The sequence below is a fragment of the Scyliorhinus torazame genome, chromosome 12, assembly GCF_047496885.1.
Source record: "Scyliorhinus torazame isolate Kashiwa2021f chromosome 12, sScyTor2.1, whole genome shotgun sequence".
NCBI lineage: Eukaryota > Metazoa > Chordata > Chondrichthyes > Carcharhiniformes > Scyliorhinidae > Scyliorhinus > Scyliorhinus torazame.
Genome location: NC_092718.1, coordinates 219,077,586 through 219,101,872, shown reverse-complemented (window position 1 = coordinate 219,101,872; position 24,287 = coordinate 219,077,586). Strand labels below are relative to the sequence as shown.

Below are 24,287 nucleotides of genomic sequence, written 5' to 3'. Positions count from 1 at the left end.
TTTTTGTGTCCAAATCTTTTTTCAGTAGGATCAATACGATCATCTCAGAGTTTATATGGATGGGTAAGGTACCCCGGATCAGGAGAGAGTTCTTGGAGAGGAACAGATGGGGGTGTGGGTTGGCATTGCTGAACCAGCTCAGTTATTACTGGGTGGCAAATATTGCAAAGGTTAGGAAGTGGGCAGTCAGGATAGGTCTGTGTTGGGGTGGTGGAGGAACCCTCGTGTAGAGGGATGAGATTAATGATGCTGTCATTGACACCTCTTCCGTTCTCACTGGCGACGGACTCCACGAGCCCCGTAGTGGTATCAGCACTAGGGGTATGGAATCCAAGTCTTTTTTTTCCCAATTAAGGGGCAATTTAGCGTGGCCAATCCACCTACCCTGCACATCTTTTGGGTTGTGGGGGCGAAACCCACAAAAACACGGGGAGAATGTGCAAACTCCACACGGACAGTGACCCAGAGCCGGGATCTTTGGGTTGTGGGGGTGAGACCCACTCAGACACGGGGTGGCATGGTAGCACAGTGGTTAGGACCGCTGCTTCACAGCTCCAGGGACCCGGGTTCGATTCCGGCCTTGGGTGACTGTGCGGAGTCTGCACTTTCTCCCCATGTTTGCATGGGTTTCCTCCCACAGTCCAAAACTGTACGGGACAGGTGGATCGGCCATGCTAATTTGTCCTTTAGTGTCCAAGGATGTGAAGGTTGGGTTATGGGGTTGCAGGGATAGGATGGGACGTGGATCGGTGCAGACTCGACGGGCTGAATGGCCTCATTCTGTACTGTAGGGGTTCTAGAATTCGGTGACCCTTTCCATCACTTTACTGATGATCGCGAGTGGACCTCAAAACGGGCGTGCTTGTTCAGAGGAGCCTACTGGTGATCACGATCGGCTCGGCTCCCTGCGCAAAACCAACATAAAAGTCTTACACAAATGTTTTGTGGTCACTCTGAAGTTAGTACAGTTAAAATCCCAGGTATATCTCATTCAGCAAGGTGTAATCTGTTCAAGCATTCGTTGTCCATCCTTATCTACCATTGAGAAGGTGACGGTGAGCTGCCTTCTTGAACCGCTGCAGTCCGTGTGATGTAGGTACACCCACAGTGCTGTTAGGGAAGGAGTTCCGGGATTTTGGCCCAGCAACAGTGAAGGAACGGCCAATATATTTCCAAGTCAGGGTGGTGAGTGACTTGGAGGGGGACCTCCAGGTGGTGATGTTTGCATGTATCTGCTGCCCTTGTCCTTCTAGATGGTAGCAGTGACAGATTTGGAAGGTGCCGTCAAAGGAGCCTTGGTGAGTTGCTGCAGTGCATCTCGTAGGTGCTACACCCGGCTGCTCCTGTGCGATGGTGATGGAAGAAGTGAATGTTTATGGTGGTGGATGGGTGCTGATCAAGCGGGGCTGTTTTGCCCTGGATGGTGTTGAGCTTCCTGTGTGTTGCTGGAACTGGACTCGCCCAGGCAAGTGGAAACTACTCCATCACAATCCGGACTTGTTGAAGACGTGATATAAATGGAAGGTTTCTTTAATCCTTCTGATGAAGATGCACATGACAGGTGGCGAGACTTTTTGTCCACACCCTTCCTCCCTCGTGATTAAGGGTCCACTCTCCCCTTGGCCCTTTAGCAGCTGAGATTCAGTCTGAGCCCTCAGAAGTGTTCAGACTGCAGACCCCAGTTAACCCACCTTCAATCTCACAATTTAACAGTCTCGCATTGTTCTTGATGTGGTGACGAGGGGCCAATTCCATGGATCAGGAATCAACCTTGTGAAAAAATGTGACTCAAATCGGGCTTTAAAAACAGCAAAACACCTTCACCAATTTCTAAATTTGGGAGTTGATGTGAGAAGGCCGGGTCCAAGCAAATTGTTCCTTCAGATTGAAGAGTTCAAACCCACAAGTTAAGAACAAGAAGTTGCAACTGAAAATAGGTAGTGGTAATAAAACCTCACTCAACGACGACCAGAGGTCTAGAACAGAAATAAACATTGCCGGAAATAGTCTTCATGACTGGTAGCACCTGGAGAGAAACAGGCTTAATGTTGTAGGTTCATGACCCTGCATGAGAGGTACACGTGACAGAACGTGTCGCGACAGTGAACAGAATAACAGTGAAATGTGATTCTGGAGAGATACAAGGGTGAGGATTGAGGGATATGGAGGAAGGTGGGTAGGTGAGGATTGAGGGATATGGGGAGAATGTGAGTGGCAGCAGGGAATTGAGTGATATAGTGGGAGGGTGGGTCGCTGGGGACTGGGGCATAGGGAGAGAAGGTGGGTGGGTGGAGATTGAGGGATATGGCGAGAAGGTGGGTAGGAGGGACTGAGGGATATTTCGAGATTTGATGGGCGAGGAGACAACGCAGCCAAACAGATCGAGTGTGAACTTTAAAATCTTCCCACACACACTGATAGCAAGTCAGAAGCGCAGGAGAGGTTCCCCCTCAGTAATATGATGTAAAGAAATCGGAGTCTCTCCCATCACCATCCATGGCTCTAGGTTACAACATTCATGTAAAGGTGTGTGTTACCACAGCAACTCGGAATCCTGGGGTGGGGGTCAGGTGGGGAATAGGCAGCCAGGATGGATCGGATTGATTCTAGCTATGGTGGATTTGGGACCTCCCTCTTTATCCCAGCCATGCTGGAGATTGTGCTGCTGTGTGAGTTAGACTGGCTCGTGGGCAGACACACGAAGACTGACTCAAGCGAAGCTGTGGGGGTTTCAATTGCCCATTTACTTATTTTCTACATTGACATTTCCAGGTGACTGTTAAAGAGGCTGTTTTTAAACAACAGAGTTAAAGCCACTGGTTCCATTTGTCGAGGTTCCGATTTCTCCCACATTTCAGGTCCCGGTTTTATTCATGCATCAGCATCTGGTCAGTACACTTGAACCAGTATCTGGCGATGGAACGTGGATAAAAGGGTCGTGCGTGCGCCACTCGCTTACTCTCCAGGTCCACTCGATAATACTTATCTGGAATTAGAGAGTCACTCACATGGTCAGCTATTCACTTGGGGTATATGGCATGTTTTCCCAGTGTATTGTGGCGTGTTTTCCCAGTGTTTTGTGGCGTGTTTTCCCGGTGTTTTGTGGCATGTTTTCCCAGTGTTTTGTGGCGTGTTTTCCCAGTGTTTTGTGGGTTGTGGCATGTTTTCCCAGTGTTTTTTGTTTATGGGCGTGTTTTCCAAGTGTTTTGTGGTTTGTGGCGTGTTTTCCAAGTGTTTTGTGGTTTGTGGCGTGTTTTCCCAGTGTTTTGTGGTTTGTGGCGTGTTTTCCCAGTGTTTTGTACTTTGTGGCATGTTTTCCTAGTGTTTTGTGGTTTTTATCATAGAATTTACAGTACAGAAGGAGGCCATTCGGCCCATCGAGTCTGCACCGGCTCTTGGAAAGAGCACCCTAACCAGGCCTACACCTCCACCCTATCCCCATAACCCAGTAACCCCACCCAACACTAAGGGCAATTTTGGACACTAAGGGCAATTTAGCATGGCCAATCCACCTAACCTGCACATCTTTGGACTGTGGGAGGAAACCGGAGCACCCGGAGGAAACCCACGCACACACGGGGAGAACGTGCAGACTCCGCACAGACAGTGACCCAAGCCGGAATCGAATCTGGGACTCTGGAGCTGTGAAGCAATTGTGCTATCCACAATGCTACCGTGCTGCCCCGGCATGTTTACCCAGTGTTATGTGGCGTTTTTTCCCAGTGTTTTGTGGTTTGTCGCATGTTTCCCAGTGTTTTGTGGTGTGTTTTCCCAGTGTTTTGGGGTTTGTGGCATGTTTTCCCCGTGTCTTGTGGTTTATGTGGGCAGCACGGTAGCACAGTGGTTAGCACTGTGGCTTCACAGCGCCAGGGTCCCAGGTTCGATTCCCCGCTGGGTCCCTGTCTGTGTGGAGTCTGCATGTGCTCCCCGTGTCTGCGTGGGTTTCCTCCGGGTGCTCCGGTTTCCTCCCACAGCCCAAAGACGTGCAGGTTAGGTGGATTGGCCATGATAAATTGCCCTTAGCTACCCAAAACGTTAGGAGGGGTTATAGGGTTACGGGGATAGGGTGGAAGTGAGGGCATATGTAGGTCGGCGCAGACTCGATGGGCTGAATGGCCTCCTTCTGCACTGTATGTTCTATGGCTTGTTTTCCCAGTGTGTTGTGGTTTGTGGTGTGTTTTCCCAGTGTGTTGTGGTTTGTGGCGTGTTTTCCCAGTGTGTTGTGGTTTGCGGCGTGTTTTCCCAGTGTGTTGTGGTTTGTGGCGTGTTTTCCCAGTGTGTTGTGGTTTGTGGCGTGTTTTCCCAGTGTGTTGTGGTTTGTGGCGTGTTTTCCCAGTGTGTTGTGGTTTGTGGTGTGTTTTCCCAGTGTGTTGTGGTTTGTGGCGTGTTTTCCCGGTGTGTTGTGGTTTGTTGGGTGTTTTCCCAGTGTGTTGTGGTTTGTGGCGTGTTTTCCCAGTGTTTTGTGGTTTGTGCCGTGTTTTCCCAGTGTGTTGTGGTTTGTGGCGTGTTTTCCCAGTGTGTTGTGGTTTGTGGCGTGTTTTCCCAGTGCGTTGTGGTTTGTGGCGTGTTTCCCCAGTGTGTTGTGGTTTGAGGCGTGTTTTCCCAGTGTGTTGTGGTTTGTGGCGTGTTTTCCCAGTGTGTTGTGGTTTGTGGCGTGTTTTCCCAGTGTTTTGTGGTTTGTGCCGTGTTTTCCCAGTGTGTTGTGGTTTGTGGCGTGTTTTCCCAGTGTGTTGTGGTTTGTGGCGTGTTTTCCCAGTGTGCTGTGGTTTGTGGCGTGTTTCCCCAGTGTGTTGTGGTTTGAGGCATGTTTTCCCAGTGTGTTGTGGTTTGTAGCGTGTTTTCCCAGTGTGTTGTGGTTTGTGGTGTGTTTTTCCAGTGTGTTGTGGTTTGTGGCGTGTTTTCCCAGTGTGTTGTGGTTTGTGGCGTGTTTTCCCAGTGTGTTGTGGTTTGTGGTGTGTTTCCCCAGTGTGTTCTGGTTTGTGGCGTGTTTTCCCAGTGTGTTCTGGTTTGTGGCGTGTTTTCCCAGTGTGTTGTGGTTTGTGGCGTGTTTTCCCTGTGTGTTGTGGTTTGTGGTGTGTTTACCCAGTGTTGTGGTTTGTGGCGTGTTTTCCCAGTGTGTTGTGGTTTGTGGTGTGTTTTCCCAGTGTTGTGGTTTGTGGCGTGTTTTCCCAGTGTGTTGTGGTTTGTGCCATGTTTTCCCAGTGTGTTGTGGTTTGCGGCGTGTTTTCCCAGTGTGTTGTGGTTTGTGGCGTGTTTTCCCAGTGTGTTGTGGTTTGCAGCATGTTTTCCCAGTGTGTTGTGGTTTGTAGTGTGTTTTCCCAGTGTGTTGTGGTTTGCGGCGTGTTTTCCCAGTGTGTTGTGGTTTGTGGCGTGTTTTCCCAGTGTGCTGTGGTTTAGAGCGTGTTTTCCCAGTGTTGTGGTTTGTGGCGTGTTTTCCCAGTGTGTTGTGGTTTGTGGCGTGTTTTCCCAGTGTGTTGTGGTTTGTGGTGTGTTTTCCCAGTGTGTTGTGGTTTGTGGTGTGTTTTCCCAGTGTGTTGTGGTTTGTGGCGTGTTTTCCCAGTGTGTTGTGGTTTGTGACGTGTTTTCCCAGTGTGTTGTGGTTTGTGGCATGTTTTCCCAGTGTGTTGTGGTTTGTGGTGTGTTTTCCCAGTGTGTTGTGGTTTGAGGCGTGTTTTCCCAGTGTGTTGTGCTTTGTGGTGTGTTTTCCCAGTGTGTTGTGTTTTGTGGCGTGTTTTCCCAGTGTGTTGTGGTTTGTGGCGTGTTTTCCCAGTGTGTTGTGGTTTGTGGCGTGTTTTCCCAGTGTGTTGTGGTTTGTGGTGTGTTTTCCCAGTGTGTTGTGGTTTGTGGCGTGTTTTCCCAGTGTGTTGTGGTTTGTGGCGTGTTTTCCCACTGTGTTGTGGTTTGTGGCGTGTTTTCCCAGTGTTTTGTGGTTTGTGCCGTGTTTTCCCAGTGTGTTGTGGTTTGTGGTGTGTTTTCCCAGTGTGTTGTGGTTTGTGGCGTGTTTTCCCAGTGTGTTGTGGTTTGTGGCGTGTTTTCCCACTGTGTTGTGGTTCGTGGCGTGTTTTCCCAGTGTTTTGTGGTTTGTGCCGTGTTTTCCCAGTGTGTTGTGGTTTGTGGCGTGTTTTCCCAGTGTGTTGTGGTTTGTGGCGTGTTTTCCCAGTGGTTTGTGGCGTGTTTCCCCAGTGTGTTGTGGTTTGAGGCATGTTTTCCCAGTGTGTTGTGGTTTGTGGTGTGTTTTTCCAGTGTGTTGTGGTTTGTGGCGTGTTTTCCCAGTGTGTTGTGGTTTGTGGCGTGTTTTCCCAGTGTGTTGTGGTTTGTGGCGTGTTTTCCCAGTGTGTTGTGGGTTGTGGTGTGTTTCCCCAGTGTGTTCTGGTTTGTGGCGTGTTTTCCCAGTGTGTTGTGGTTTGTGGCGTGTTTTCCCAGTGTGTTGTGGTTTGTGGTGTGTTTTCCCAGTGTTGTGGTTTGTGGCGTGTTTTCCCAGTGTGTTGTGGTTTGTGCCATGTTTTCCCAGTGTGTTGTGGTTTGCGGCGTGTTTTCCCAGTGTGTTGTGGTTTGTGGCGTGTTTTCCCAGTGTGTTGTGGTTTGCAGCATGTTTTCCCAGTGTGTTGTGGTTTGTAGTGTGTTTTCCCAGTGTGTTGTGGTTTGCGGCGTGTTTTCCCAGTGTGTTGTGGTTTGTGGCGTGTTTTCCCAGTGTGTTGTGGTTTAGAGCGTGTTTTCCCAGTGTTGTGGTTTGTGGCGTGTTTTCCCAGTGTGTTGTGGTTTGTGGCGTGTTTTCCCAGTGTGTTGTGGTTTGTGGTGTGTTTTCCCAGTGTGTTGTGGTTTGTGGTGTGTTTTCCCAGTGTGTTGTGGTTTGTGGCGTGTTTTCCCAGTGTGTTGTGGTTTGTGACGTGTTTTCCCAGTGTGTTGTGGTTTGTGGCATGTTTTCCCAGTGTGTTGTGGTTTGTGGTGTGTTTTCCCAGTGTGTTGTGGTTTGAGGCGTGTTTTCCCAGTGTGTTGTGCTTTGTGGTGTGTTTTCCCAGTGTGTTGTGTTTTGTGGCGTGTTTTCCCAGTGTGTTGTGGTTTGTGGCGTGTTTTCCCAGTGTGTTGTGGTTTGTGGCGTGTTTTCCCAGTGTGTTGTGGTTTGTGGTGTGTTTTCCCAGTGTGTTGTGGTTTGTGGCGTGTTTTCCCAGTGTGTTGTGGTTTGTGGCGTGTTTTCCCACTGTGTTGTGGTTTGTGGCGTGTTTTCCCAGTGTTTTGTGGTTTGTGCCGTGTTTTCCCAGTGTGTTGTGGTTTGTGGCGTGTTTTCCCAGTGTGTTGTGGTTTGTGGCGTGTTTTCCCAGTGGTTTGTGGCGTGTTTCCCCAGTGTGTTGTGGTTTGAGGCATGTTTTCCCAGTGTGTTGTGGTTTGTGGTGTGTTTTTCCAGTGTGTTGTGGTTTGTGGCGTGTTTTCCCAGTGTGTTGTGGTTTGTGGCGTGTTTTCCCAGTGTGTTGTGGTTTGTGGCGTGTTTTCCCAGTGTGTTGTGGGTTGTGGTGTGTTTCCCCAGTGTGTTCTGGTTTGTGGCGTGTTTTCCCAGTGTGTTGTGGTTTGTGGCGTGTTTTCCCAGTGTGTTGTGGTTTGTGGCGTGTTTTCCCAGTGTGTTGTGGTTTGTGGCGTGTTTTCCCAGTGTATTGTGGTTTGTGGCGTGTTTTCCCAGTGTGTTGTGGTTTGTGGTGTGTTTTCCCAGTGTGTTGTGGTTTGTGGCGTGTTTTCCCAGTGTGTTGTGGTTTGTGGCGTGTTTTCCCACTGTGTTGTGGTTTGTGGCGTGTTTTCCCAGTGTTTTGTGGTTTGTGCCGTGTTTTCCCAGTGTGTTGTGGTTTGTGGTGTGTTTTCCCAGTGTGTTGTGGTTTGTGGCGTGTTTTCCCAGTGTGTTGTGGTTTGTGGCGTGTTTTCCCACTGTGTTGTGGTTCGTGGCGTGTTTTCCCAGTGTTTTGTGGTTTGTGCCGTGTTTTCCCAGTGTGTTGTGGTTTGTGGCGTGTTTTCCCAGTGTGTTGTGGTTTGTGGCGTGTTTTCCCAGTGGTTTGTGGCGTGTTTCCCCAGTGTGTTGTGGTTTGAGGCATGTTTTCCCAGTGTGTTGTGGTTTGTGGTGTGTTTTTCCAGTGTGTTGTGGTTTGTGGCGTGTTTTCCCAGTGTGTTGTGGTTTGTGGCGTGTTTTCCCAGTGTGTTGTGGTTTGTGGCGTGTTTTCCCAGTGTGTTGTGGGTTGTGGTGTGTTTCCCCAGTGTGTTCTGGTTTGTGGCGTGTTTTCCCAGTGTGTTGTGGTTTGTGGCGTGTTTTCCCAGTGTGTTGTGGTTTGTGGTGTGTTTTCCCAGTGTTGTGGTTTGTGGCGTGTTTTCCCAGTGTGTTGTGGTTTGTGCCATGTTTTCCCAGTGTGTTGTGGTTTGCGGCGTGTTTTCCCAGTGTGTTGTGGTTTGTGGCGTGTTTTCCCAGTGTGTTGTGGTTTGCAGCATGTTTTCCCAGTGTGTTGTGGTTTGTAGTGTGTTTTCCCAGTGTGTTGTGGTTTGCGGCGTGTTTTCCCAGTGTGTTGTGGTTTGTGGCGTGTTTTCCCAGTGTGTTGTGGTTTAGAGCGTGTTTTCCCAGTGTTGTGGTTTGTGGCGTGTTTTCCCAGTGTGTTGTGGTTTGTGGCGTGTTTTCCCAGTGTGTTGTGGTTTGTGGTGTGTTTTCCCAGTGTGTTGTGGTTTGTGGTGTGTTTTCCCAGTGTGTTGTGGTTTGTGGCGTGTTTTCCCAGTGTGTTGTGGTTTGTGACGTGTTTTCCCAGTGTGTTGTGGTTTGTGGCATGTTTTCCCAGTGTGTTGTGGTTTGTGGTGTGTTTTCCCAGTGTGTTGTGGTTTGAGGCGTGTTTTCCCAGTGTGTTGTGCTTTGTGGTGTGTTTTCCCAGTGTGTTGTGTTTTGTGGCGTGTTTTCCCAGTGTGTTGTGGTTTGTGGCGTGTTTTCCCAGTGTGTTGTGGTTTGTGGCGTGTTTTCCCAGTGTGTTGTGGTTTGTGGCGTGTTTTCCCAGTGTGTTGTGGTTTGTGGCGTGTTTTCCCAGTGTGTTGTGGTTTGTGGCGTGTTTTCCCACTGTGTTGTGGTTTGTGGCGTGTTTTCCCAGTGTTTTGTGGTTTGTGCCGTGTTTTCCCAGTGTGTTGTGGTTTGTGGCGTGTTTTCCCAGTGTGTTGTGGTTTGTGGCGTGTTTTCCCAGTGGTTTGTGGCGTGTTTCCCCAGTGTGTTGTGGTTTGAGGCATGTTTTCCCAGTGTGTTGTGGTTTGTGGTGTGTTTTTCCAGTGTGTTGTGGTTTGTGGCGTGTTTTCCCAGTGTGTTGTGGTTTGTGGCGTGTTTTCCCAGTGTGTTGTGGTTTGTGGCGTGTTTTCCCAGTGTGTTGTGGGTTGTGGTGTGTTTCCCCAGTGTGTTCTGGTTTGTGGCGTGTTTTCCCAGTGTGTTGTGGTTTGTGGCGTGTTTTCCCAGTGTGTTGTGGTTTGTGGCGTGTTTTCCCAGTGTGTTGTGGTTTGTGGCGTGTTTTCCCAGTGTGTTGTGGTTTGTGGCGTGTTTTCCCAGTGTGTTGTGGTTTGAGGCATGTTTTCCCAGTGTGTTGTGGTTTGTGGCATGTTTTCCCAGTGTGTTGTGGTTTGTGGTGTGTTTTTCCAGTGTGTTGTGGTTTGTGGTGTGTTTCCCCAGTGTGTTCTGGTTTGTGGCGTGTTTTCCCAGTGTGTTGTGGTTTGTGGCGTGTTTTCCCTGTGTGTTGTGTTTTGTGGTGTGTTTCCCCAGTGTGTTCTGGTTTGTGGCGTGTTTTCCCAGTGTGTTGTGGTTTGTGGCGTGTTTTCCCAGTGTGTTGTGGTTTGTGGCGTGTTTTCCCAGTGTGTTGTGGTTTGTGGTGTGTTTTCCCAGTGTGTTGTGGTTTGTGGCGTGTTTTCCCAGTGTGTTGTGGTTTGTGGTGTGTTTTCCCAGTGTTGTGGTTTGTGGCGTGTTTTCCCAGTGTTGTGGTTTGTGGCGTGTTTTCCCAGTGTTGTGGTTTGTGGCGTGTTTTCCCAGTGTGTTGTGGTTTGTGGTGTGTTTTCCCAGTGTTGTGGTTTGTGGTGTGTTTTCCCAGTGTTGTGGTTTGTGGCGTGTTTTCCCAGTGGTTTGTGGCGTGTTTTCCCAGTGTGTTGTGGTTTGTGGCGTGTTTTCCCAGTGTGCTGTGGTTTGTGGCGTGTTTCCCCAGTGTGTTGTGGTTTGAGGCATGTTTTCCCAGTGTGTTGTGGTTTGTAGCGTGTTTTCCCAGTGTGTTGTGGTTTGTGGTGTGTTTTTCCAGTGTGTTGTGGTTTGTGGCGTGTTTTCCCAGTGTGTTGTGGTTTGTGGCGTGTTTTCCCAGTGTTTTGTGGTTTGTGCCGTGTTTTCCCAGTGTGTTGTGGTTTGTGGCGTGTTTTCCCAGTGTGTTGTGGTTTGTGGCGTGTTTTCCCAGTGGTTTGTGGCGTGTTTCCCCAGTGTGTTGTGGTTTGAGGCATGTTTTCCCAGTGTGTTGTGGTTTGTGGTGTGTTTTTCCAGTGTGTTGTGGTTTGTGGCGTGTTTTCCCAGTGTGTTGTGGTTTGTGGCGTGTTTTCCCAGTGTGTTGTGGTTTGTGGCGTGTTTTCCCAGTGTGTTGTGGGTTGTGGTGTGTTTCCCCAGTGTGTTCTGGTTTGTGGCGTGTTTTCCCAGTGTGTTGTGGTTTGTGGCGTGTTTTCCCAGTGTGTTGTGGTTTGTGGCGTGTTTTCCCAGTGTGTTGTGGTTTGTGGCGTGTTTTCCCAGTGTGTTGTGGTTTGTGGCGTGTTTTCCCAGTGTGTTGTGGTTTGAGGCATGTTTTCCCAGTGTGTTGTGGTTTGTGGCATGTTTTCCCAGTGTGTTGTGGTTTGTGGTGTGTTTTTCCAGTGTGTTGTGGTTTGTGGTGTGTTTCCCCAGTGTGTTCTGGTTTGTGGCGTGTTTTCCCAGTGTGTTGTGGTTTGTGGCGTGTTTTCCCTGTGTGTTGTGTTTTGTGGTGTGTTTCCCCAGTGTGTTCTGGTTTGTGGCGTGTTTTCCCAGTGTGTTGTGGTTTGTGGCGTGTTTTCCCAGTGTGTTGTGGTTTGTGGCGTGTTTTCCCACTGTGTTGTGGTTTGTGGCGTGTTTTCCCAGTGTTTTGTGGTTTGTGCCGTGTTTTCCCAGTGTGTTGTGGTTTGTGGTGTGTTTTCCCAGTGTGTTGTGGTTTGTGGCGTGTTTTCCCAGTGTGTTGTGGTTTGTGGCGTGTTTTCCCACTGTGTTGTGGTTCGTGGCGTGTTTTCCCAGTGTTTTGTGGTTTGTGCCGTGTTTTCCCAGTGTGTTGTGGTTTGTGGCGTGTTTTCCCAGTGTGTTGTGGTTTGTGGCGTGTTTTCCCAGTGGTTTGTGGCGTGTTTCCCCAGTGTGTTGTGGTTTGAGGCATGTTTTCCCAGTGTGTTGTGGTTTGTGGTGTGTTTTTCCAGTGTGTTGTGGTTTGTGGCGTGTTTTCCCAGTGTGTTGTGGTTTGTGGCGTGTTTTCCCAGTGTGTTGTGGTTTGTGGCGTGTTTTCCCAGTGTGTTGTGGGTTGTGGTGTGTTTCCCCAGTGTGTTCTGGTTTGTGGCGTGTTTTCCCAGTGTGTTGTGGTTTGTGGCGTGTTTTCCCAGTGTGTTGTGGTTTGTGGTGTGTTTTCCCAGTGTTGTGGTTTGTGGCGTGTTTTCCCAGTGTGTTGTGGTTTGTGCCATGTTTTCCCAGTGTGTTGTGGTTTGCGGCGTGTTTTCCCAGTGTGTTGTGGTTTGTGGCGTGTTTTCCCAGTGTGTTGTGGTTTGCAGCATGTTTTCCCAGTGTGTTGTGGTTTGTAGTGTGTTTTCCCAGTGTGTTGTGGTTTGCGGCGTGTTTTCCCAGTGTGTTGTGGTTTGTGGCGTGTTTTCCCAGTGTGTTGTGGTTTAGAGCGTGTTTTCCCAGTGTTGTGGTTTGTGGCGTGTTTTCCCAGTGTGTTGTGGTTTGTGGCGTGTTTTCCCAGTGTGTTGTGGTTTGTGGTGTGTTTTCCCAGTGTGTTGTGGTTTGTGGTGTGTTTTCCCAGTGTGTTGTGGTTTGTGGCGTGTTTTCCCAGTGTGTTGTGGTTTGTGACGTGTTTTCCCAGTGTGTTGTGGTTTGTGGCATGTTTTCCCAGTGTGTTGTGGTTTGTGGTGTGTTTTCCCAGTGTGTTGTGGTTTGAGGCGTGTTTTCCCAGTGTGTTGTGCTTTGTGGTGTGTTTTCCCAGTGTGTTGTGTTTTGTGGCGTGTTTTCCCAGTGTGTTGTGGTTTGTGGCGTGTTTTCCCAGTGTGTTGTGGTTTGTGGCGTGTTTTCCCAGTGTGTTGTGGTTTGTGGTGTGTTTTCCCAGTGTGTTGTGGTTTGTGGCGTGTTTTCCCAGTGTGTTGTGGTTTGTGGCGTGTTTTCCCACTGTGTTGTGGTTTGTGGCGTGTTTTCCCAGTGTTTTGTGGTTTGTGCCGTGTTTTCCCAGTGTGTTGTGGTTTGTGGCGTGTTTTCCCAGTGTGTTGTGGTTTGTGGCGTGTTTTCCCAGTGGTTTGTGGCGTGTTTCCCCAGTGTGTTGTGGTTTGAGGCATGTTTTCCCAGTGTGTTGTGGTTTGTGGTGTGTTTTTCCAGTGTGTTGTGGTTTGTGGCGTGTTTTCCCAGTGTGTTGTGGTTTGTGGCGTGTTTTCCCAGTGTGTTGTGGTTTGTGGCGTGTTTTCCCAGTGTGTTGTGGGTTGTGGTGTGTTTCCCCAGTGTGTTCTGGTTTGTGGCGTGTTTTCCCAGTGTGTTGTGGTTTGTGGCGTGTTTTCCCAGTGTGTTGTGGTTTGTGGCGTGTTTTCCCAGTGTGTTGTGGTTTGTGGCGTGTTTTCCCAGTGTGTTGTGGTTTGTGGCGTGTTTTCCCAGTGTGTTGTGGTTTGAGGCATGTTTTCCCAGTGTGTTGTGGTTTGTGGCATGTTTTCCCAGTGTGTTGTGGTTTGTGGTGTGTTTTTCCAGTGTGTTGTGGTTTGTGGTGTGTTTCCCCAGTGTGTTCTGGTTTGTGGCGTGTTTTCCCAGTGTGTTGTGGTTTGTGGCGTGTTTTCCCTGTGTGTTGTGTTTTGTGGTGTGTTTCCCCAGTGTGTTCTGGTTTGTGGCGTGTTTTCCCAGTGTGTTGTGGTTTGTGGCGTGTTTTCCCAGTGTGTTGTGGTTTGTGGCGTGTTTTCCCAGTGTGTTGTGGTTTGTGGTGTGTTTTCCCAGTGTGTTGTGGTTTGTGGCGTGTTTTCCCAGTGTGTTGTGGTTTGTGGTGTGTTTTCCCAGTGTTGTGGTTTGTGGCGTGTTTTCCCAGTGTTGTGGTTTGTGGCGTGTTTTCCCAGTGTTGTGGTTTGTGGCGTGTTTTCCCAGTGTGTTGTGGTTTGTGGTGTGTTTTCCCAGTGTTGTGGTTTGTGGTGTGTTTTCCCAGTGTTGTGGTTTGTGGCGTGTTTTCCCAGTGGTTTGTGGCGTGTTTTCCCAGTGTGTTGTGGTTTGTGGCGTGTTTTCCCAGTGTGCTGTGGTTTGTGGCGTGTTTCCCCAGTGTGTTGTGGTTTGAGGCATGTTTTCCCAGTGTGTTGTGGTTTGTAGCGTGTTTTCCCAGTGTGTTGTGGTTTGTGGTGTGTTTTTCCAGTGTGTTGTGGTTTGTGGCGTGTTTTCCCAGTGTGTTGTGGTTTGTGGCGTGTTTTCCCAGTGTTTTGTGGTTTGTGCCGTGTTTTCCCAGTGTGTTGTGGTTTGTGGCGTGTTTTCCCAGTGTGTTGTGGTTTGTGGCGTGTTTTCCCAGTGGTTTGTGGCGTGTTTCCCCAGTGTGTTGTGGTTTGAGGCATGTTTTCCCAGTGTGTTGTGGTTTGTGGTGTGTTTTTCCAGTGTGTTGTGGTTTGTGGCGTGTTTTCCCAGTGTGTTGTGGTTTGTGGCGTGTTTTCCCAGTGTGTTGTGGTTTGTGGCGTGTTTTCCCAGTGTGTTGTGGGTTGTGGTGTGTTTCCCCAGTGTGTTCTGGTTTGTGGCGTGTTTTCCCAGTGTGTTGTGGTTTGTGGCGTGTTTTCCCAGTGTGTTGTGGTTTGTGGCGTGTTTTCCCAGTGTGTTGTGGTTTGTGGCGTGTTTTCCCAGTGTGTTGTGGTTTGTGGCGTGTTTTCCCAGTGTGTTGTGGTTTGAGGCATGTTTTCCCAGTGTGTTGTGGTTTGTGGCATGTTTTCCCAGTGTGTTGTGGTTTGTGGTGTGTTTTTCCAGTGTGTTGTGGTTTGTGGTGTGTTTCCCCAGTGTGTTCTGGTTTGTGGCGTGTTTTCCCAGTGTGTTGTGGTTTGTGGCGTGTTTTCCCTGTGTGTTGTGTTTTGTGGTGTGTTTCCCCAGTGTGTTCTGGTTTGTGGCGTGTTTTCCCAGTGTGTTGTGGTTTGTGGCGTGTTTTCCCAGTGTGTTGTGGTTTGTGGCGTGTTTTCCCAGTGTGTTGTGGTTTGTGGTGTGTTTTCCCAGTGTGTTGTGGTTTGTGGCGTGTTTTCCCAGTGTGTTGTGGTTTGTGGTGTGTTTTCCCAGTGTTGTGGTTTGTGGCGTGTTTTCCCAGTGTTGTGGTTTGTGGCGTGTTTTCCCAGTGTTGTGGTTTGTAGCGTGTTTTCCCAGTGTGTTGTGGTTTGTGGTGTGTTTTCCCAGTGTTGTGGTTTGTGGTGTGTTTTCCCAGTGTTGTGGTTTGTGGCGTGTTTTCCCAGTGGTTTGTGGCGTGTTTTCCCAGTGTGTTGTGGTTTGTGGCGTGTTTTCCCAGTGTGCTGTGGTTTGTGGCGTGTTTCCCCAGTGTGTTGTGGTTTGAGGCATGTTTTCCCAGTGTGTTGTGGTTTGTAGCGTGTTTTCCCAGTGTGTTGTGGTTTGTGGTGTGTTTTTCCAGTGTGTTGTGGTTTGTGGCGTGTTTTCCCAGTGTGTTGTGGTTTGTGGCGTGTTTTCCCAGTGTGTTGTGGTTTGTGGCGTGTTTTCCCAGTGTGTTGTGGTTTGTGGTGTGTTTCCCCAGTGTGTTCTGGTTTGGGGCGTGTTTTCCCAGTGTGTTCTGGTTTGTGGCGTGTTTTCCCAGTGTGTTGTGGTTTGTGGCGTGTTTTCCCAGTGTGTTGTGGTTTGTGGTGTGTTTTCCCAGTGTTGTGGTTTGTGGCGTGTTTTCCCAGTGTTGTGTGGTTTGTGGTGTGTTTTCCCAGTGTTTTGTGGTTTGTGCCATGTTTTCCCAGTGTGTTGTGGTTTGCGGCGTGTTTTCCCAGTGTGTTGTGGTTTGTGGCGTGTTTTCCCAGTGTGTTGTGGTTTGCGGCATGTTTTCCCAGTGTGTTGTGGTTTGTGGTGTGTTTTCCCAGTGTGTTGTGGTTTGCGGCGTGTTTTCCCAGTGTGTTGTGGTTTGTGGCGTGTTTTCCCAGTGTGTTGTGGTTTACAGCGTGTTTTCCCAGTGTTGTGGTTTGTGGCGTGTTTTCCCAGTGTGTTGTGGTTTGTGGCGTGTTTTCCCAGTGTGTTGTGGTTTGTGGTGTGTTTTCCCAGTGTGTTATGGTTTGTGGTGTGTTTTCCCAGTGTGTTGTGGTTTGTGGCGTGTTTTCCCAGTGTGTTGTGGTTTGTGACGTGTTTTCCCAGTGTGTTGTGGTTTGTGGCATGTTTTCCCAGTGTGTTGTGGTTTGTGGTGTGTTTTCCCAGTGTGTTGTGCTTTGTGGTGTGTTTTCCCAGTGTGTTGTGGTTTGTGGCGTGTTTTCCCAGTGTGTTGTGGTTTGTGGCGTGTTTTCCCAGTGTGTTGTGGTTTGTGGTGTGTTTTCCCAGTGTGTTGTGGTTTGAGGCGTGTTTTCCCAGTGTGTTGTGCTTTGTGGCGTGTTTTCCCAGTGTGTTGTGGTTTGTGGCGTGTTTTCCCTGTGTGTTGTGTTTTGTGGTGTGTTTCCCCAGTGTGTTCTGGTTTGTGGCGTGTTTTCCCAGTGTGTTGTGGTTTGTGGCGTGTTTTCCCAGTGTGTTGTGGTTTGTGGCGTGTTTTCCCAGTGTGTTGTGGTTTGTGGTGTGTTTTCCCAGTGTGTTGTGGTTTGTGGCGTGTTTTCCCAGTGTGTTGTGGTTTGTGGTGTGTTTTCCCAGTGTTGTGGTTTGTGGCGTGTTTTCCCAGTGTTGTGGTTTGTGGCGTGTTTTCCCAGTGTTGTGGTTTGTGGCGTGTTTTCCCAGTGTGTTGTGGTTTGTGGTGTGTTTTCCCAGTGTTGTGGTTTGTGGTGTGTTTTCCCAGTGTTGTGGTTTGTGGCGTGTTTTCCCAGTGGTTTGTGGCGTGTTTTCCCAGTGTGTTGTGGTTTGTGGCGTGTTTTCCCAGTGTGCTGTGGTTTGTGGCGTGTTTCCCCAGTGTGTTGTGGTTTGAGGCATGTTTTCCCAGTGTGTTGTGGTTTGTAGCGTGTTTTCCCAGTGTGTTGTGGTTTGTGGTGTGTTTTTCCAGTGTGTTGTGGTTTGTGGCGTGTTTTCCCAGTGTGTTGTGGTTTGTGGCGTGTTTTCCCAGTGTGTTGTGGTTTGTGGCGTGTTTTCCCAGTGTGTTGTGGTTTGTGGTGTGTTTCCCCAGTGTGTTCTGGTTTGGGGCGTGTTTTCCCAGTGTGTTCTGGTTTGTGGCGTGTTTTCCCAGTGTGTTGTGGTTTGTGGCGTGTTTTCCCAGTGTGTTGTGGTTTGTGGTGTGTTTTCCCAGTGTTGTGGTTTGTGGCGTGTTTTCCCAGTGTTGTGTGGTTTGTGGTGTGTTTTCCCAGTGTTTTGTGGTTTGTGCCATGTTTTCCCAGTGTGTTGTGGTTTGCGGCGTGTTTTCCCAGTGTGTTGTGGTTTGTGGCGTGTTTTCCCAGTGTGTTGTGGTTTGCGGCATGTTTTCCCAGTGTGTTGTGGTTTGTGGTGTGTTTTCCCAGTGTGTTGTGGTTTGCGGCGTGTTTTCCCAGTGTGTTGTGGTTTGTGGCGTGTTTTCCCAGTGTGTTGTGGTTTACAGCGTGTTTTCCCAGTGTTGTGGTTTGTGGCGTGTTTTCCCAGTGTGTTGTGGTTTGTGGCGTGTTTTCCCAGTGTGTTGTGGTTTGTGGTGTGTTTTCCCAGTGTGTTATGGTTTGTGGTGTGTTTTCCCAGTGTGTTGTGGTTTGTGGCGTGTTTTCCCAGTGTGTTGTGGTTTGTGACGTGTTTTCCCAGTGTGTTGTGGTTTGTGGCATGTTTTCCCAGTGTGTTGTGGTTTGTGGTGTGTTTTCCCAGTGTGTTGTGCTTTGTGGTGTGTTTTCCCAGTGTGTTGTGGTTTGTGGCGTGTTTTCCCAGTGTGTTGTGGTTTGTGGCGTGTTTTCCCAGTGTGTTGTGGTTTGTGGTGTGTTTTCCCAGTGTGTTGTGGTTTGAGGCGTGTTTTCCCAGTGTGTTGTGCTTTGTGGTGTGTTTTGCCAGTGTGTTGTGGTTTGTGGCGTGTTTTCCCAGTGTGTTGTGGTTTGTGACGTGTTTTCCCAGTGTGTTGTGGTTTGTGGCATGTTTTCCCAGTGTGTTGTGGTTTGTGGTGTGTTTTCCCAGTGTGTTGTGGTTTGAGGCGTGTTTTCCCAGTGTGTTGTGCTTTGTGGTGTGTTTTCCCAGTGTGTTGTGGTTTGTGGCGTGTTTTCCAGTGTGTTGTGGTTTGTTGGGTGTTTTCCCAGTGTGTTGTGGTTTGTGGCGTGTTTTCCCAGTGTTTTGTGGTTTGTGCCGTGTTTTCCCAGTGTGTTGTGGTTTGTGGCGTGTTTTCCCAGTGTGTTGTGGTTTGTGGCGTGTTTTCCCAGTGGTTTGTGGCGTGTTTCCCCAGTGTGTTGTGGTTTGAGGCATGTTTTCCCAGTGTGTTGTGGTTTGTGGCGTGTTTCCCCAGTGTGTTGTGGTTTGAGGCATGTTTTCCCAGTGTGTTGTGGTTTGTGGCATGTTTTCCCAGTGTGTTGTGGTTTGTGGTGTGTTTTGCCAGTGTGTTGTGGTTTGTGGCGTGTTTTCCCAGTGTGTTGTGGTTTGTGGCGTGTTTTCCCAGTGTGTTGTGGTTTGTGGCGTGTTTTCCCAGTGTGTTGTGGTTTGTGGTGTGTTTCCCCAGTGTGTTCTGGTTTGTGGCGTGTTTTCCCAGTGTGTTGTGGTTTGTGGCGTGTTTTCCCAGTGTGTTGTGGTTTGTGGCGTGTTTTCCCAGTGTGTTGTGGTTTGTGGCGTGTTTTCCCAGTGTGTTGTGGTTTGTGGCGTGTTTTCCCAGTGTGTTGTGGTTTGAGGCATGTTTTCCCAGTGTGTTGTGGTTTGTGGCATGTTTTCCCAGTGTGTTGTGGTTTGTGGTGTGTTTTTCCAGTGTGTTGTGGTTTGTGGTGTGTTTCCCCAGTGTGTTCTGGTTTGTGGCGTGTTTTCCCAGTGTGTTGTGGTTTGTGGCGTGTTTTCCCAGTGTGTTGTGGTTTGTGGTGTGTTTCCGCAGTGTGTTCTGGTTTGTGGCGTGTTTTCCCAGTGTGTTGTGGTTTGTGGCGTGTTTTCCCAGTGTGTTGTGGTTTGTGGCGTGTTTTCCCAGTGTGTTGTGGTTTGTGGTGTGTTTTCCCAGTGTGTTATGGTTTGTGGCGTGTTTTCCCAGTGTGTTGTGGTTTGTGGTGTGTTTTCCCAGTGTTGTGGTTTGTGGCGTGTTTTCCCAGTGTGTTGTGGTTTGTGGCGTGTTTTCCCAGTGTGTTGTGGTTTGTGGCGTGTTTTCCCAGTGTGTTGTGGTTTGTGGCGTGTTTTCCCAGTGTGTTGTGGTTTGAGGCATGTTTTCCCAGTGTGTTGTGGTTTGTGGCATGTTTTCCCAGTGTGTTGTGGTTTGTGGTGTGTTTTTCCAGTGTGTTGTGGTTTGTGGCATGTTTTCCCAGTGTGTTGTGGTTTGTGGTGTGTTTTTCCAGTGTGTTGTGGTTTGTGGTGTGTTTCCCCAGTGTGTTCTGGTTTGTGGCGTGTTTTCCCAGTGTGTTGTGGTTTGTGGCGTGTTTTCCCAGTGTGTTGTGGTTTGTGGCGTGTTTTCCCAGTGTGTTGTGGTTTGTGGCGTGTTTTCCCAGTGGTTTGTGGCGTGTTTTCCCAGTGTGTTGTGGTTTGTGGCGTGTTTTGAAAGCTCTTACCTCTCACAAAGAAGTAGACACTCTGGCTGGGGAACAGTGGAAACAGGTCAGTTTCCTGGCTGGAGGACTGCTGCCCCCACCAGCGTCTCCTCTGGTTCCTCCGTGAATGTTTCTTTGGCTTTTTCCGGCGGTTCCCTGGGAATTGGCGCATGAAGTAGAGTTTTCCGATCATGGCCGAGTCCACACGGCCCGGGATCCCACGCCAGCCACGACGGATGGAGTAGGGTCCACTGGTTCGTTCTGTAAAGTGGGGCACAGGGTGGGGGTCAGATCGGCAGATCGGGGAGGGCGGGGGGTGGGGGTTACTGGGTGGCCTCGAGGTCAGTGATCTGGAGGGGAGACTGCAGCTGGAAACCCCAACAGTCCAAACGGGACAGAATCATCGACTGGTTACAGCACAGAAGGAGGCCCTTCAGCCTATTGGGTACATGCTAGCTCTCCATTACTAAGCTACTAAGTTAGTCCCACTCTCCTGCCATTTCTCTGCAGCTTTGAAAAAATCTCCTTCCTGGATAATGATCCAGTATCCTTTCCAAAACCACGTTTAAATCTGTATCCGTCGCACTCGCAGGCAACGCATTTCAAACCTTCGCTGCAGAAAAGGTTTTTCCTCAAGTCACCATTGCCAATGACCTGAAATCAGTGTTCCTCTGAGTCTCAATCCTTCCGCCAAGGGAGCAGATTCTCCCCGTCTACTCTGTCCCAAGCCCACACGATGTTGTGCACCCTCTATCATGTCTCCTCTAATACCTCTCCTCTCTGCTGCAGACTGGTGCTAATACTGGCAGCAGGCAACTATCCTGCTCCCAAGGAGTGGACTGTCTCCGCCAATATTCAGGTTCGATCCCTCTTCCAGGTTTAACCCTGGCCGGCTGAATTTACCAGACCTCAGGAAACCCGACAACTGAAGGTGATGAGAAGTGACTCACGGAAAAGGTAAGTGCGTTTCTCATACTGCTTGTGCACCAAGAGATATAGAAGAGTTTCCCCAAGGGCGCCCAAACTTAGCTTCTACCTTGCCCCCCCCCCCCCATGCCATCTTGACCGTGTCGGCCTGTGTGTGACTCCAGTCCCATGCCCATGTGATTGTCTTCGAACTGCCCTCTGAAAGTTGCCCAATGAGGACACTATCGCCACTCAGGACAACCCAAAATGGACAATAAATACCATCCGAGACAAAGAGGTTCCTGTTCCAATATTGAACAACTAAAAAAAAAACTTAACTCTCTTTTAATATGATGTGGAGATGCTGGCGTTGGACTGGGGTGAGATCAGTAAGAGGTTTTACAACACCAGGTTGAGTCCAACAGGTTTGTTTCGATGTCACTAGCTTTCAGAGCGCTGCTCCTTCCTCAGGTGAATGAAGAGGTCTGTTCCAGAAACATATATATAGACAGATTCAAAGATGCCAAACAATGCTTGGAATGCGACCATTAGCAGGTGATTAAATCTTTACAGATCCAGAGATGGGGTAACCCCAGGTTAAAGAGGTGTGAATTGTATCAAGCCAGGACAGTTGGTAGGATTTCGCAGGCCAGATGGTGGGGGATGAATGTAATGCGACATGAATCCCAGGTCCCGGTTGAGGCCGCACTCATGTGTGCAGAACTTGGCTATAAGCTTCTGCTCGGGGATTCTGCGTTGTCGCGCGTCCTGAAGGCCGCCTTGGAGAACGCTTACCCGGAGATCAGAGGCTAAATGCCCTTGACTGCTGAAGTGTTCCCCGACTGGAAGGGAACATTCCTGCCTGGTGATTGTTGCACGATGTCCGTTCATTCGTTGTCGCAGCGTCTGCATGGTCTCGCCAATGTACCACGCTTCGGGACATCCTTTCCTGCAGTGTATGAGGTAGACAACGTTGGCCGAGTCGCACGAGTATGTACCGCGTACCTGGTGGGTGGTGTTCTCACGTGTAATAGTGGTATCCATGTCGATGATCTGGCACGTCTTGCAGAGATTGCCATGACAGGGTTGTGTGGTGTCGTGGTCACTGTTCTGAAGGCTGGGTAGTTTGCTGCAAACAATGGTTCGTTTGAGGTTCTCTTTTAATAAACCCACAACTTTTTGACCTGTCCTCAAAATTACCGATACCATTGTCAGCTGTGGCTCAGTCGGCCAGGTTCTCATCTCTGTCGGTTCCACTTTCAAGTCTCACATTAAAAATGATCTGTAAAGATTTAATCACCTGCTAATGCTCGCATTCCAAGCATTGTCTGGCATCTTTGAATTTGTCTCGATATATATTTCTGGAACATACCTCTTCATTCCACCTGAGGAAGGAGCGGCGCTCCGAAAGCTAGTGATTCGAAAAAAACCTGTTGGACTTTAACCTGGGGTTGTAAGACTTCTTACTGGGCTCACCCCAGTCCAACGCCGGCATCTCCACATCATTAAAAATGAAGGCTGACACTCCATTACAGCACTGAGGGAGTGCTGCACTGTCGGAGGGTCAGTACTGAGGGAGTGCTGCACTGTCAGAGGGTCAGTACTGAGGGAGTGCCGCACTGTCAGGGGGTCAGTACTGAGGGAGTGCTGCACTGTCAGAGGGTCATTACTGAGGGAGTGTGCACTGGCAGAGGGTCAGTACTGAGGGAGTGCGGCACTGTCAGAGGGTCAGTACTGAGGGAGTGCCGCACTGTCAGAGGGTCAGTACTGAGGGAGTGCTGCACTGTCAGAGGGTCAGTACTGAGGGAGTGCCGCACTGTCAGAGGGTCAGTACTGAGGGAGTGCTGCACCGTCAGAGGGTCAGTACTGAGGGAGTGCCGCACAGACAGAGGGTCAGTACTGAGGGAGTGCTGCACTGTCAGAGGGTCAGTAATGAGGGAGTGCTGCACTGTTAGAGGGTCAGTACTGAGGGAGTGCTGCACTGTCAGAGGGTCAGTACTGAGGGAGTGCCGCACTGTCAGAGGGTCAGTACTGAGGGAGTGCTGCACTGTCAGAGGGTCAGTACTGAGGGAGCGCTGCACTGTCAGAGGGTCAGTACTGAGGGAGTGCCGCACTGTCAGAGGGTCAGTACTGAGGGAGCGCTGCACTGTTAGAGGGTCAGTACTGAGGGAGTGCTGCACTGTCAGAGGGTCAGTACTGAGGGAGTGCCGCACTGTCAGAGGGTCAGTACTGAGGGAGTGCTGCACTGTCAGAGGGTCAGTACTGAGGGAGTGCCGCACTGTCAGAGGGTCAGTACTGAGGGAGTGCTGCACTGTCAGAGGGTCAGTACTGAGGGAGTGCCGCACTGTCAGAGGGTCAGTACTGAGCGAGTGCTGCACTGTCAGGAATGCTGTCTTTTGGATATGACATTAAACTGAGGTCCCACCTGCCTGTTCAGGTCAGTGTGAAAGGTGCGATGGCACTATTCCAAAGAGCATCAGGGATTCCTTCCTGATATTGTGGATAACATCTATCCACGAATCAACACGGAATCATGGAATTTACAGTACGGAAGGAGGCCATTTGGCCCATCAAGTCTGCGCCTACCCTTGGAAAGAGCACCTTATCTATGCCCACTACCCCCACCCTAACCCTGTAACCCAATAATCTCACCCAATCTTTTGGTCACCAAGGGGCAATTGATCATGGCAAATCCACCTAACCTGCACATCTTTGGACTGTGGGAGGAAACCGGAGCCCCCGGAGGAAACCCACGCAGACACGGGGAGAACGTGCAGACTCCGCACAGACAGGCGCCCGATGCCGGAATTGAACCCGAGTCCCTGGGGCTGCGAGGCAGCAGTGCTAGCCACTGTGCTGTCCCTACATCACAAAACAAATCATCTTATCCCACCATTGTTATATTGTGCACCACATTCATTCAGAAATGTTGAGGAATACGGATTCAGTGTGAGATTCTAACACAACACGAAGCAGAAACAATGGAAGCGTGCTTTGTAACTTTTCCTTTCAGTCCTTGTTCCATCTTCTTAAAGTCTCAACTTGGTAATATTAGAGCAGGAGGAGGCCATTCGGCCCCTCCAGCTGATACCACCACTCAATCAGCTCATGGCCGATGATTAATCTTCACTGCTTCCCAATCAAACCAGCAATAATTTGGATGCAGTGGGTGGTAAGTGTATTGCTAGATGGTGAGTTTGGACCTACATTTCCCGGCTTCCTCCCTGCTCCCCCGGGTTCGATTCCCACCACGGCAGATGGTGAAATTTGAATAAGAATCTGGGATTAAAAATCTAATGATGACCATGAAACCATTGTCGGTTGTCGTGGAAACCCACCTGGTTCACTAATGTCCTTTGGGGGGAGGAAATCTGCCGTCCTTACCTGGTCTGGCCTACTTGTGACTCCAGACCCACAACTTCAACGCCCTCAGGAATGTTCAAAGGAATTGGCAGTGGATGCGCACATCCCATAAATGGATCACTCCACTAGTCGATGGTACGGGTGAAGATGAACATCACTTCCAGGAATTCCTTGCTTCCGTTCATCCCTTTCCCAGAACTTAAAACTGCGGAATTCCTTCCCCCATCCCCAATCCCGGAACTCCCCCCAGCCGCCCATCCCTCTCACAATGAACAGGATTTCAATCACGGAATCAATGATCCAATAACCGCGGACTACTCTCATCTCGAGGAAAGAGGGGTGAGCGAAAGAGGGAGAGAAAACAGATGAGAGAGAGAGAGAGAAGAAATAGAAAAGAGAGACACAGAGCGGCACAGTTGCACAGTGGTTAGCACTGCTGCCTCACAGCGCTGGGGTCCCAGGTTCAATTCCAGCCTCGGGTGACTGCCTGTGAGGAGTCTGCACGTTCTCCCCGTGTCTGCGTGGGTTTCCTCCGGGTGCTCCGGTTTCCTCCCACAGTCCAAAGATGTGTGGGTTAGATGGATTGGCCATGATAAATTGCCCCTTAGTGTCCAAAAGGTTAGGTGGGGGGGGGGGGTTACCAGGTTATGGGGTTAGGGTGGAGGTGTGGGATTATGTGAGGTGCTCTTTCCAAGGGCCCGTGCAGACCTGAAGGGCCGAAAGGCCTCCTGTGAAAGAGGGTGAAATTGAGGGAGAGAGAAGGACAGAGAGGGAAAGAGAGAGGGAAAGAAAGAGAGGAAGTGTGAATAAGGGAACAGGAGAACGGAGTATTCAAATATTACCACGGGAGCGAACTCCAAATATACCGAGGAAGAAATCCTCAAAGCTGTCGTCCATGATGTTCGTGTATCTCGCAAACGGGACGGATGTGGAAGAGGCAGCACAATCCTGCTGGGTCGGCTGATTCTGGAAGAGATATTCCCAGTAAAAAGCCCCTGGAGGGAGAACAGACAGCCAGAAATGGAATCAATGCCTGGCCCACT

At 49.7% G+C, this 24,287-nt stretch overlaps 1 protein-coding gene across 2 annotated transcripts in view; it reads right to left on the bottom strand.

The window, feature by feature from the left end:
• Positions 1-2,723: 2,723 nt before the first annotated feature.
• Positions 2,724-24,287, bottom strand: part of LOC140387000 (vitronectin-like) — a 34,442-nt gene continuing 12,878 nt past the window's right edge. The window contains exons 6-8 of one of the 2 annotated variants that reach the window (XM_072469970.1): positions 24,111-24,239; positions 18,997-19,236; positions 2,724-2,986 (exon numbers count right to left, since the gene is read on the bottom strand). In XM_072469970.1, coding sequence (XP_072326071.1) covers positions 2,868-2,986; positions 18,997-19,236; positions 24,111-24,239 — 488 coding nt within the window. In that variant the 3' untranslated portion in view covers positions 2,724-2,867. Of the gene's footprint in view, positions 2,987-18,996; positions 19,237-24,086; positions 24,240-24,287 lie in introns of both variants that reach the window. The other variant, XM_072469969.1, reaches the window with a different exon arrangement.